Source organism: Lasiodiplodia theobromae (assembly GCF_012971845.1).
Source record: "Lasiodiplodia theobromae strain AM2As chromosome Unknown scaffold_5, whole genome shotgun sequence".
In the NCBI taxonomy this organism is placed as follows: Eukaryota; Fungi; Ascomycota; class Dothideomycetes; order Botryosphaeriales; family Botryosphaeriaceae; genus Lasiodiplodia; species Lasiodiplodia theobromae.
In genome coordinates, this window is record NW_023336541.1 from 307,625 (window position 1) to 319,841 (window position 12,217).

General features: G+C 48.7%; 3 protein-coding genes across 3 annotated transcripts; 2 read left to right on the forward strand and 1 right to left on the reverse strand.

Moving 5' to 3' along the window:
* Positions 1 to 558: 558 nt before the first annotated feature.
* On the reverse strand, positions 559 to 1,058 carry LTHEOB_1946 (Major allergen-like protein precursor; the record flags this gene model as incomplete). Its single annotated transcript, XM_035510703.1, has 2 exons — positions 559 to 688; positions 751 to 1,058. The coding sequence occupies 2 exons, from the start codon at positions 1,056 to 1,058 to the stop codon at positions 559 to 561; spliced, it is 438 nt and encodes a 145-aa protein (XP_035364886.1).
* A 2,089-nt stretch (positions 1,059 to 3,147) lies between these two features.
* Positions 3,148 to 4,137, forward strand: LTHEOB_1947 (Zinc finger DPH-type protein; the record flags this gene model as incomplete). The annotated part of the gene is made up of 1 exon (XM_035510704.1): positions 3,148 to 4,137. One exon carries the CDS (start codon positions 3,148 to 3,150, stop codon positions 4,135 to 4,137), a length of 990 nt encoding a protein of 329 aa, XP_035364887.1.
* A 1,629-nt stretch (positions 4,138 to 5,766) lies between these two features.
* Positions 5,767 to 6,552, forward strand: LTHEOB_1948 (Small s protein; the record flags this gene model as incomplete). Its single annotated transcript, XM_035510705.1, has 1 exon — positions 5,767 to 6,552. The coding sequence occupies one exon, from the start codon at positions 5,767 to 5,769 to the stop codon at positions 6,550 to 6,552; it is 786 nt and encodes a 261-aa protein (XP_035364888.1).
* Positions 6,553 to 12,217: the final 5,665 nt, after the last annotated feature.

Genomic DNA, 12,217 nt, shown 5'->3' on the forward strand with positions numbered 1-12,217 from the left:
GTGTCGTACCGCTTCATCGTCTGCTGCGGTCCAAGATATATTCTTGCGTGTTTGTAAGACGTTGAATCGAAGCCTCCATCGATTGGCTGGATCGGCTCTTCGTCACGTCGTTCGGCCATAAACTGGTTTGTTTTGTAGTGATCCTGAGTCCACGATCTCCTGGGGTCTGGGGAATTGAACACACTTAGTGGGTGAAGATATCGAGGCGCTTGCTAAAAGGGGTTCAAGCATACTAAATAATCCGTAGATGAATAGTAGCACAGACTGGGAAGGTTTCTCAATACTGGCATAACATGTTGTGGGTAGTTGAAGCTATCCGGACGTGTATGTAGAATTTTTAATTCCACATTTTCGTCCGGATAGCATCAACTACACATGAGATGAGCGAAAAATAAATTCACGCTAGCCATTGGTTGTGAGAGGAGACTGTAGACGTTTGAATGGGTTGCCTCAAGATGAATCGTTTTTGATTAAGAACATTGGGTCACATATATACATCGAACAGTCTTTGAAACACCACTCCATCAATTTACAAGGTCCGTATGACATTAAACGTTTTTAGTAGGTGCCGAAGCGCTGGTTCAGGACGGTCGTAGCGTTGCCGACCTGCGAGCAGACGAAGTCGTTCTGGCCGTTGCCGCCAGCGTGGCAGTAAGTCGGGACAGAAACGGTACCGTTGACAACGGAGCTGGAAAGACCCTTGTTAGCGACTTGAACTTCCTCATACTCAGGATCTCGATCTCTACTTACTTCATGCCGACCTCGCGGGTAATGGTCAAGTCCCACTTGCCAGATTCAGCGCCCTCCTGGATCTGGAAATAGTAGTTGTAGGCGCTGCCCTCGCACTCGGTCATGCGGGGGTAGGTGAGGGAGGCCGGGTCGGTCTGCGAGCACTTGGCGCCGGCGGGGGTGATGTCGAAGGATGCGGCCTGGATGCCGTTGTTCTTGCGCACCGAGAGGTTCTCGATGGCGACCGAGTTGGGGTCCGCGGTGACGGTGGTGAGGATGGGGCCGGCGGCGGCGAGGCCGGCGAGAGCGAGGACGAAAGTGGGCTGCATTTTGATGGGAGGTGGGTTGGTATGAAGCGAGTGTGTTGTGGCTTGATGGATGTGAATTGATTGCTGGATGCTGAGTTGAAGACGAATGTATGTGGTGGTACTTATATATCGTGGTGGCGTTGACTTGGCATCAGGCGCGAAGCCCCTAACTGATGCATGCGCGATGGGGTAACCAAGTCACAGCAGTAGCGATACGAGGGCTATGAAGTGGCAGCGGCTCGAGCGTCAGCTGCTTGAGTAGCGGACGTAGCAGTATAAGTGTGCGTTTTTCCGCTCATGGTCGCCGTGTGGCAGTGCGACAGTGGTGCAATTGACGAATGGAAAACAGCAGCGCTGTGGGCACAGATCGTAGGCCTCCGCGTTCACCGACATAAGGGGATGAAACAGGGCTGCATGCCCTACCGTAGGGCTTTCGGCAATTTCGCCGCGTCATGATGTCATGTACCTTAAGATAGTAGCGCATGTAGGCGGTGCAATCGACCTATTCCCGTCCCAGGAAAAATCAGCACCTATTCGTATTTTGTAAGAAAAACGCCCGAAGATCCGACCGGATGAAGTAAGGGGTACAAAACAAGCCTCGGCCATGACATCGTGCATCGAATGGATAATTTTGAACGTCAAGAACCTTCAAATTGACTGTCACTTTAGAGGACTTGAAGGCAAAGGCTGAGAAACTAGAACGGACCACACTATTTCCCCTGGTTTTCCCTCAATCCAGAGTCCTTTCCTATTAGGCCCTCTATTTTCTAGAAGATATTGATCGCGACCCGTCGGTCTCCGGCGCCATTGCCGAGCCGTAACCCCGACCGCCGAGCTTACCATTTACGGTAATAATCGCGCTGTTTCCCCACCATAAGTGATGTCTGAGCGCTGCTAAGAACAACGAAGCATATGACAGTCGCGATATTCTGTGACCCCTTGCGTTCTATTTATTTCAACAAGTACACTGCGCTTCGCGTTGATGGATATAACACGGAACAAAGAATATAGGAAACATGCTCAGAGCTTTCTGCCCATTATTGGGAGACTTGGATGTTATTTTAAGCAGAATGGGAGACTGGGCAAATTACCAAACCCAACTATTGCCGGCCAAACCCATCTCTTGAACCGTGCAGGTTAACCTTCTCTTTTACAAAACATTGTAATAGATATCTATAGGCTTAGCCATTGATAGTAGTAAGAAAGCACTTAGAGTTTAATTTCGTTGAAGTTCTGCTGCGGTTAAAAGATGGTAGATTTTGGTGAAGAAGTTGGGTTTTACCGACGAATGTTGGATTTGGCCGGCGATGGTTGGTTGTCCCATTTAGAATTGCAGAGTCCTCTAAAAATATGTGTACCGGGAAAAACTTTGAATAGAGGCGAGAATGAATACAAGCAGTCTGTCCGGCGCGCTGTATATTTGTGGGGTCGATGCTTATGACTCAATTGCACCGATCACACATCTTCCTGTCTATTTTTCTCCGTCATGTAGCTTTCTTCTTCCAAATCACACATTCATTATCCTCTCTCAATGTATGTTTCGTCTCCCGTAACTGTAGTGTTGAAGCTCTCAGCGCGAGTCTTGTAGCTGAGCATCCTGCGCTGTTTCATTCAACTCTATGAATTGTTGATCGGCATCCTCCTTTAAAAGGCCAGGTGCATTCCCTGCTGCATGTCTTCTACCGGCCATTAATCAACTTTTGATCCTTCAGGATCAATTATTGGGTCTCGCGTGATAATGCTACAATGCGCATGACTCACATGTCGAGAAGCGTACCGAGGTGTCGTGAGTCACCGAATGAAAAGCAATGGTGTGGAAGCTTATAACTTAGCTTACCACCTACAGAGAGCTTTAAGCTCAAAGTGAACGACTACTCTTCAAAGACAACTGCTTGTAACGGTCTCCGAGATGGACTACAACACACCAGAATCCGTGGCCGCTTTAGGCGAAATTGAGTATGCTTTAGATGGAATCGTAAAGCACATTTAAGTACCTGATTGCTGACGCGGCATCAGTCCACAGCTAGTTGAAGTCAGCAATGAAACACCATCTTCTCCCAAGTGTCCTAAAAAAAAAGATTAACACAAACACCCAAAGATCCTCAAAGCCATGAACCTCCCCAGCGGCAAAGCCTTGATCGACATGTTCATCACCAAAACCGCCACCAAAAAAGCCAACTGGACCCCGACCCCGGACACCCCGACCGAGCACACGATCCTCATCCCCATGCGCGACGGCCACCTCAACCCGGCCCGCATGCACCAACCTCCTCCTGCTTCATCCGCCACCCCCAGTCCCCTCGTCGTCTTCATCCACGGCGGCGGCTTCTGCGCCGGCGACCACGAACAATTCAGCCCCATCGCCCGCACCCTCACGCGCCTCTTCGGCGCCACCGTCGCCACCATCTCGCACCGGCTAGCGCCCTCGCACGCCTTTCCGACGGCTCCGCTCGACGTGCTCGACGCTGTGCGGTGGCTAGCGACGCACGCGCGCGATGACACGCGCATCAATGCGGATCCGCACAACGCCGGCTTCGTCATCGCGGGCGTGTCGTCGGGGGCGTCGCTGGCCGGGGTGGTGGCGCAGAAGCTGTTGGACGAAGGCGGCGGAGACGAGGCGGCACTGCCCGCCGTGACGGGGGTGTGGATGCAGATGCCCGGGTTCCTGGACCCGGCGATCGTGCCGGCGCGGTGGAAGCATCTGCATTTCTCGCGGGAGCAGAATCGCGACGCGCCGGTGATTAATGGCGAGGCGATGGCGTACCTGGATGAGTTGTATGCGCCGGATGTGCGGTCGGATCTGTTTTCGCCGGTGAATGCGGAGGGGTTTGGGAGGAAGGAGAAGAAGTTGCCGCCGCATTATATCATGGTGTGTGGGATGGATCCGGCTAGGGATGATGGGTTGATTTATGAGAAGATGTTGAGGGAGGTGGGGGTGGAGACGAGGATTGATGTGTTTCCTGGGATTCCGCATGGGCCTGTCATTTTTGCTGGGACGGAGCTGCCGGCTGCGAAAGAGGAAGTCGTAAATGGGATCCATGCTTTTGGGTGGATGTTTGGAAAGCAAGTGAGTGAAAAGAAAATTCAGAAGGCTCTCTGAATTCTACGCGAGAATGTGTTGGTCATCAGTAGGTAGATGTTCTGCTTCAAAGAGATCTGTCTCCACATTACTGCGTTCGTTGCAGTGAATCTGTGTTATACTTTTTGAGCAAACATATACACTAGGTCTGGGCTTTACCTCCAGCCCGTGCGGCCAAAAGATTATAGCATCGACAGCAGTACCCACTACCATGCTCCCTTATCGCGGATATAATGATTTCCGCCTCGAAAGTCAAAGCGTTATTTAATTCGGCTATCTTTAGTAGCTGATAAGGCTTTAACACATACCGAAATAAATATGCTCTAGTAATCAGCTACGGTCGAATAAAAAGAGTTTACTGATATAAAGCAAAACACACTAGCTGTATTACTGCTGCATTGTAAATTTTCCGGAGACCAGAACTGTAATTTGACACGAGTGATTGTCAGTCGATATAAACCAGCGAAAACCTTCCTATATAACAGTAAAATGCATATTTTGATAAAGTTAATAATGACCCTAAACTACCCGATGCTGCCTTTGAAAGCACTCTAAGCGGAAATAGAGCTTTCTCTGAATATCTCAGAAATACTATTAGCCAGCGTCTTCAATTCGAATAAGACAATATTACAATGCACCGACAGCACTGGCCTAGATATTACTTGGTGGGGTAGAAAGAAATATTGGCCAGGGTGTTAACCACTTTACCCCTATTCCTTATACCCCTCGCTTTTCTAGTAATTCAATCAGTCCATCATGGAGTTCCAACCGCGCACGCAATTGACTACACAAAAAAGAATCATGCGCGATCGCGATCGGACGAACGATTGGCTACCCTGTAAGATGGTAGCAAACCTCGGAGGCGGCTTCTTATTTTTCTTTTTTGGTTAGCTGACCAAGCCATAACGTGAGTGCGTGAGTGCGTGAGTGCTTGAGTGTTACGGTATGAAATGCAACAAGTATGAGATACCTGGAGGCTACACACAATACTTGGACGTGATTTCTTTTAGGGCTTTCTCCCACCTTTCGCAAATGACTGGCCCGAGAGATACAAGCCACCATCAGTGCTGCATCGTAGATGGACAAAAAGTTGGCGTTTAGTGGTAGGTATCACAGCCCCAAGCTCTTTGGCGCTGCAGAAGAGACGTCAACGTGGTCCAATCGTATGCGTCAGCTCTGCATGTCGTGAGATTTCAGCTGCGCCACGTGAAAATATTTTGGCGACGTTCTGTCTCATTGTTGCGTCCTCATTTGAGAGGGAGCAATGAAAATGCAAGACACAGACTTTGTGAGGGCTCGTATGCGTGCGCACAAATGAATCGTAGACACAAACGCCGGCTAAGAATATCGTAGCCTTGATGGCTTGTGTTTGACTCATCGGGATCTGCTGGCAGTCGGTAATTCTTGCGTCAGTAGGCTGACCCTATCGAGGCGAATCACCTTGATGATTGCAGAAGCCTGCATACACCGTGTGAGACCTTCTGCTTCTGTTGCAAGACTCAGGAAGGCAGTGCTGGCCCGCGCAAGTTAATTACTTTGCCGAGTCCCTGGAACTCGTAGCACGCTCTTCGACTCCAACCTTCCTCACAGAACGACAATTTGCGCTTGTCGAACAGAACATCACTCCACACTTCCGAAATCATTTCCAAAATGGAATGGGTCTCCAGCACCGTCAATCTCTTCTATCTCGCGCTCGATTGCTTGGAACATATTCAGATCGCCCGAGAGTTCAATCATGACTTCGCGAAGCATCAGATCAAGCTCGATATCATCCAAATTCGTCTTTCGCGCTTGGGAGAAGTAACCGAGCTTGAAGGCAAAATCAAGAACGGCCAGAACAACAACAATCCCACAAGTCCTCTAGAGAGGGCGGTGAAAAAAGTCCTTGAAGATATCCGAGACTTACTCGACTCGTTCCAGGAGGAACACCAAAAAATCAAACCCGAGGGCATTGCGCCCGAAGCTGTGCACAGTGCTGATGAGATGAATGATCGTCACAAGCGTATACGAGAAAGTCTTCGGCACTGGGTCATGAAGAGAAAATCCCAAGCGATTCAGACTGGCCACCGCATTCAGTGGGTCTTCTACAAAAAAACTACCTTCGACAAGTTCGTCACCGACATCTCCGACCTTCTTGACAAGCTGGAGAAGCTCTTCCCCGAGAACATAAGGAACAAACTCCAAGATCTCAGTAGGAAGCAATGCGAAGACATCAGCAAGGCAAACCTTGAGACTCTCTCAACGTATATCGACAGATGCGATCCATGGCTAAAGACTGCCGTGGAAGAGAGGCTCAAGAGTGACCAAGCTGCAGGAGTCAACATCAACCAGTCTCACAACACGGGTACAACGACAGGAATCCACAATGGCGACATGATTGGTTTCAACAATGGACCAGGGAGTTTGACCAATAACATCGGACGTGAGAATCGCTGATCGCTCGCTTTCAAGGTGCTGGTTAGCTGTTGGGAACACTTGATGTGGGCCATTCCTGTTGCTGGAGGGTTACTTTCATTTTCGGTCATGTATGCTGTCATATAAAAACATCTGCTGTGTCTACAAATCAAAGCAATTCTCTCTTTAGAGTTGCGCGAATTTGATCTTGGATGTGGATGTCCGGTTTCTAGAGGCCATACCCGAGGGTGGCGGTGGCGGGGATCTACGCTGCCTACTCGAGGTACTGTGTAGGCAACAGAGTACGTACGTCGAACGCAAGGCTGTGTAACTACACATTCTAGTGGCGCGTTTCCGGAAGAAGTGAGGCGAGATAACAATGGCAATGCTGAAACATTTTTCGCCGATCGTTCCATGCTTTCATCGTTTTACGCGCGGCTTGCGCGCGGCTTGCATGTCTCGGAACGAAATATGTGAGAACACAGAGGTTCCAATATTTCAGTCGTACAACCGTATTCAGAGGGGCTTTTCTTCAGAAGGCTCGATTGCAAGGATGATGTGACTGTCATATCTTGTGAGAAGTCAGAACCAGACTTTGCCGTCTCCACATTCCACGGGCTTCTGTTACACAGAAAAGCACTCCAAGGCTGACCGTCTAGTGTACTTTTTCTCTACATTTATAGTCTTCTAGTCAATTCTAGTCAATAATAGAAGCCCCGAGAACAGCCTAATAGCTACGCGGATTCTGGTTGTCTTGCGCTATCAGTTTCCGTTTCTCCGAGCTTGATGGCCGAGATTGCCCACATCCGTCGCCGCCGCGACCGCGACTCTGGACTAGGACCTGGCGCCTAGGAAAGCATATGTAGATACCACCCAAACGTCGATCGTGGGACAAGAGGGCTCAGAATCAATAAGATCGCCAAAGCGTTACCCGATTGAAAATAGGAAAAGAAGACGAAATGAAGCTGTACGAACAAACAAGGCGTACATGCAGGTGACACAGCATGATGTAGTAAGCTTCGTATGCAAATGTCAGCTTCAACATATTTCTTCTTGCAACAAAAGCCAATGAATTGTGAAAAACAAAAGCGAGCAACAACAATCATACCTGATCACATGCATTCAGTTGGGTCAGCCTCACGGCCTTCAGACTAACCGTCGGATCAAGGCGTCCAATGTATATAGATTACGGCATGAATAGGATGAATAAATTCCGCTGGATTGGCCTGCCAAGTCCGGGACAAGACCTACTGTACTTCAGGAAATACGGATCGTGACGTAGTGACTGTCATCGAGTTTGTAACTCGTCATCTCAATCGTTCAAGTGGACGATAATTTGATTTGAATGATTCTATCACGTTGCATGTATTTCAACTTATGTGACAGGTCCAGCAAAATGTTTCCCGAGGAGTTCTGTATAGCTGCGTATGGATCGTTCGAATGTGCCTTTTCTTATTTGGAGGCAAGGATGTGATAATATGATAATTTCATACCTTCATGCATAAATCTAAAATAGGAAAACTCAACACAACTTCACTATTGCCCTCCATCCCTCTTCCCTGGGGTTTCCCCAGCTGCCCATCGGAATTATCGTCCAATGAAAGGTTCAAAAGCGAGAAAATTATTCAACGATCCATTGCGATGGTAACCTGTCTCACCTCTCGTATCTGGTACACTGAATGACCTTTCTTACCTTTGGTTTGTTTTCCTACTCCGAAAGACATACGGCTGACACGTAGCAGTAGCATACTCCGTGCCCTGTTTCTGGGCGCTTACATTTGTAAGATCCACTGCCAAGTCCGCTTTACCTTGAATTTGCATGTGGATCGCCATGATTCAATTGTTTCTTAAGAGTCATTTACAGTAAGCTCATAGCCGAGAGTGCGGTATATAATCACGCCGGTCCCAACGAAGGTGAGTGCATAGCCCCCCAGCTTCCACCCAATGCCCGGAGTTCGACACGAGTCTTGATGTTTTTATAGCGAAGGCTCAACTGTAAGCAGCTAGAATGGTTGAACGCCGTGACGACATCTCGGTCACACAGCAATACAACCACGGCGTGAGCATCGGTGTTCAATATGGAGCTACTCGTAAGACTATCTTATCTATATTCTGATAATGTTCGTCTTAGTGTTAATCGATACGTCGCAGACATTCATGGATCCAATTCTGACCGCTCCTTTGAGAAGCTCGCTGAAGAATCTCACAGACGACTGCAGGGCAACCGAAAGCTGGTCCAGGGAACGTGCGACTGGTTGCTTGTGAGAAGAGAATTCAAAAACTGGATTGATGACGAAAACAGATGCTCTGTTCTCTGGATTCATGGCCACTGTATGTTTACTTAGGTCCGACCTTGTGTATATATAGATATTGACTCTATAATAGTCGGATGCGGAAAGTCAACCTTGATGTAAGTATATTTTTCTATTATTTTGTATCTAGACATTGGGCTTTGTTCATATGCGTTCCGGCTTTGAGAGGGGAAGTAGACTAATCATAACACTGGAGCAGATCGCGAGTCATCGACCATATTAAGACACTCGGAAAAGGAGAGAAGCATCTGCTGTACTTTTACAACGACATCTCGAGCGATCGGCAAAGAACCCTGGAGCATCTGGTCTTGACCTTTCGGGAGCAAGCATTTCCAACGAAAACGGAAGATAGACCATGCGCTGGTGAAGGAAATGAAGAATATCCCTATCGGGATATTAAGAAAGAGCTCGTCGAGCTATTGGCAAGAACCGAGAGGCCTCTGTACATCATCATTGATGCCTTGGATAAATTCGACGACAGCGATCGGTTTGCACTACTCAATATGCTCAATTCTCTCTTCGAGTCATTCAAAGGTTCCCGGCTGTCTGTGCTCATCAGTTCCCGCGGACGCGAGGGCCTTGAGATGGTGCATGCAGCCGAGACGCTTCCGATCAGGGTCGAGGCAAGCGACAATGGCAAAGACATTCAGACATACCTGGAAACCAAGCTCACACTTGGCCTTCTTCCCCGCTCAAAAATGGATCAGAAAGAGAGGGAAGAGTTGAAGCAGCATGTGTTGGAAAGGCTAACTGCAACCGCGGCAGAGATGTAAGTCGAATTTTGTTTCAGTTTATCGAATGGTTGCTAAATTGTAGCTACTATATAGGTTTCTTTGGGCAGATTTGCAAGTCAAAAACATCTGCTCGAACACGACGAAAGCTGGTGTGCTCGAAATTTTGAACAGAATTACCGGGCCGGACATGATGGGCACATACCGAGACATTGCCCAAGGTTTCGAGCCAGAAGACAGGCATATTTCACGACAGAACAACGCAAGTGTCAGGACTGAGTGGGTCCATAGTAGGCCAGAAATGGCTGAACCAGACAGGAGAATCGCTAGGCGAACCACAGCACTGCTAGCACACGCGACACGCCCAATCACGCAAAGAGCCTTGTTAGTAGCTCTTGCCCTCGAGGTGGAAGACGGAAGGCCTCGTGAGGATCTTCTCCAAGAGCTAGGTCGTGATCCAACGATCATCGTCAACGTATGCAAATACTTGGTGGAAGTTGACGAAGAGCTCGGCATTGTCCGGTTTTGTCATGCGTCAGTTTACGAATTTTTCAAAACCTATCAGCCAAGCATAACCTATGCTCGGGTCGCCGAGCTTAGCCTATCGCATCTATGCTCGTCAGACTATTCGAAAGAGCCATTCAAGGACGTTTCTTGGCCGAACCCTGGCCCCCTGGAGACCTTCATGGAGGAGCATCCATTTCTGGAGTTTGCTTCCTGCCACTGGGCTCATAGTGCGAGAAACAGCGCTCAAGTCCAGACGACTCAAGACCAGCTTCTGCGCTTCTGCAGCCTTCGCTTCAACATGTGCCTGTCATTTCAAGTATATTTGCTTGTCTTACGGAAACCAATGAGAATAAACATACGCCCCAAATACATTCTCAGTTTCTTTGGCCTAATCGATTCTATCGACACGCTGCCCAGCCGGTTTTCGGATCCACAGGAGTGTGACGATGATGGCTTGACGACAATCCATTGGGCTCTTAGAAGCGAAGACGACCCAAAGAGAACTGCAGAAGTTGTTAAGAAATTGATCGAACGTGGAAGCAAAATCAACTCAAAGGATGCTGCAGGACGTACCCCTCTTTATTACGCCTCTCGATATGGGAAAACGGATGTGGTTACCCTCCTCCTCGATAAAAAGGCCGAAGTGGACATTCAGAGTGCAGAGTATGGAACAGCACTGATCGCCGCTTCGCAGAAGCATCACCATTCCATCATCATGGAGCTCATACAAAGCGGAGCAGACCCCAGGATTCAAAGCCCTTTTGGTAGCGCATTGCAAGCCGTGTCCTCGATTGGATGTCAAGGTTGTGTCAACACTATCCTTCAGAAGCTTGACCAATACGACCCTCCCTTCGACACAGACGGAGGCCCTTTTGGCACAGCCCTTCATGCTGCCGCGTATAACGGGCACCCTGAGATCGTCGATCTGCTTCTTTGGAAGAATTATGATGTTCATAAAACGAACAAAACGTACGGGACCGCCCTTACAGCAGCAGCGGCAGGATGCTACGAAGCCAGGGATCCGGCTCCCTTTCGAAGAATTATCCTCAGACTCATTGAACGTGGAGTCTCTGTCAACGATCCAAATGGATTGGAAGGACCAGCCCTCCGTGCTGCAGCAACATACGGCCACACAGAACTTGTCCAGCTACTGTTGGACAAAGGGGCGAAGGTTTGCTTGGCAAAGGGCCCAATGGGAACTGCATATCAAGCCGCACGTAACGGGGGTTATAGAGAAATCATGGAACTCCTGTCAAAGCATGACCAAAACGCTGCGTCCGAAGATGTGGATGATGACGAACCCGAATGGCCTCTGCTGCGAGCTTCTTGGATGGGATTGTTCAAGTTCGCTTTGGCGATGAGCAATATGTCCTTTATCGAGCGTCTGATCCAAAGTTGTGAGAGGGTGTTTGAGCGAGCCATTGATCGGGAGGACAATCGGGTGCTCGAAGGAATGGTTGTCGTGGGCGAACTGGCTTTCGAGGCTGTGATATCTCTAATCACAAAAGACCTTGCTCCAGAAGCGCACAAACCGAGGGACAATGAACCAAAAGCAGGAAGAACCATCACAAAAGTGTACACTGGGGCTTTCCAAAAGCTAGCAGAACTGTTGGCTTTCTTGTTTGGTTTCACACTTTTACTTTTCGGTTGCACAATGTCTACTTACGGAGAGGAAAGAACGACCGTGCGAGATGAGTCTTCTATTACGTGGAAAGAATCTCCATTCGATCAGGAGAGTCTGGAAGGATATTCTGCCGATGTTTTGGACCGACTGACAAAGGCTGCGGTGTCGATCTTGGATCGCGCTCTTCTACACAACACAAGGGACAACAATGCGAAAGCAGTTAAGACGATCGCTTCTGCATGGATAAATGCCTTGAATAAGCTTAGGTCACGCCATGACTTTGGCAAGAAAATGTTGGAGATAATTCTGCAGAAGCGAACTTGCGAGCTCAAAGGACACTTGACCAACAAGGAATGGGACCCTGAAAAACGATTTGATGAAGCTAAGAGACTGGCAGAAGTTGGTGTAGAGCTCCTGTTTACAGCCATTGAGAGGGGACCAAAATTCACACCTCTGGCCACCAGTCTCTCTACTCTTTGGGTTTCGGCGGTCAATGAAGTTGAATACCTCGGTCACCAGGGTACACAGTACGT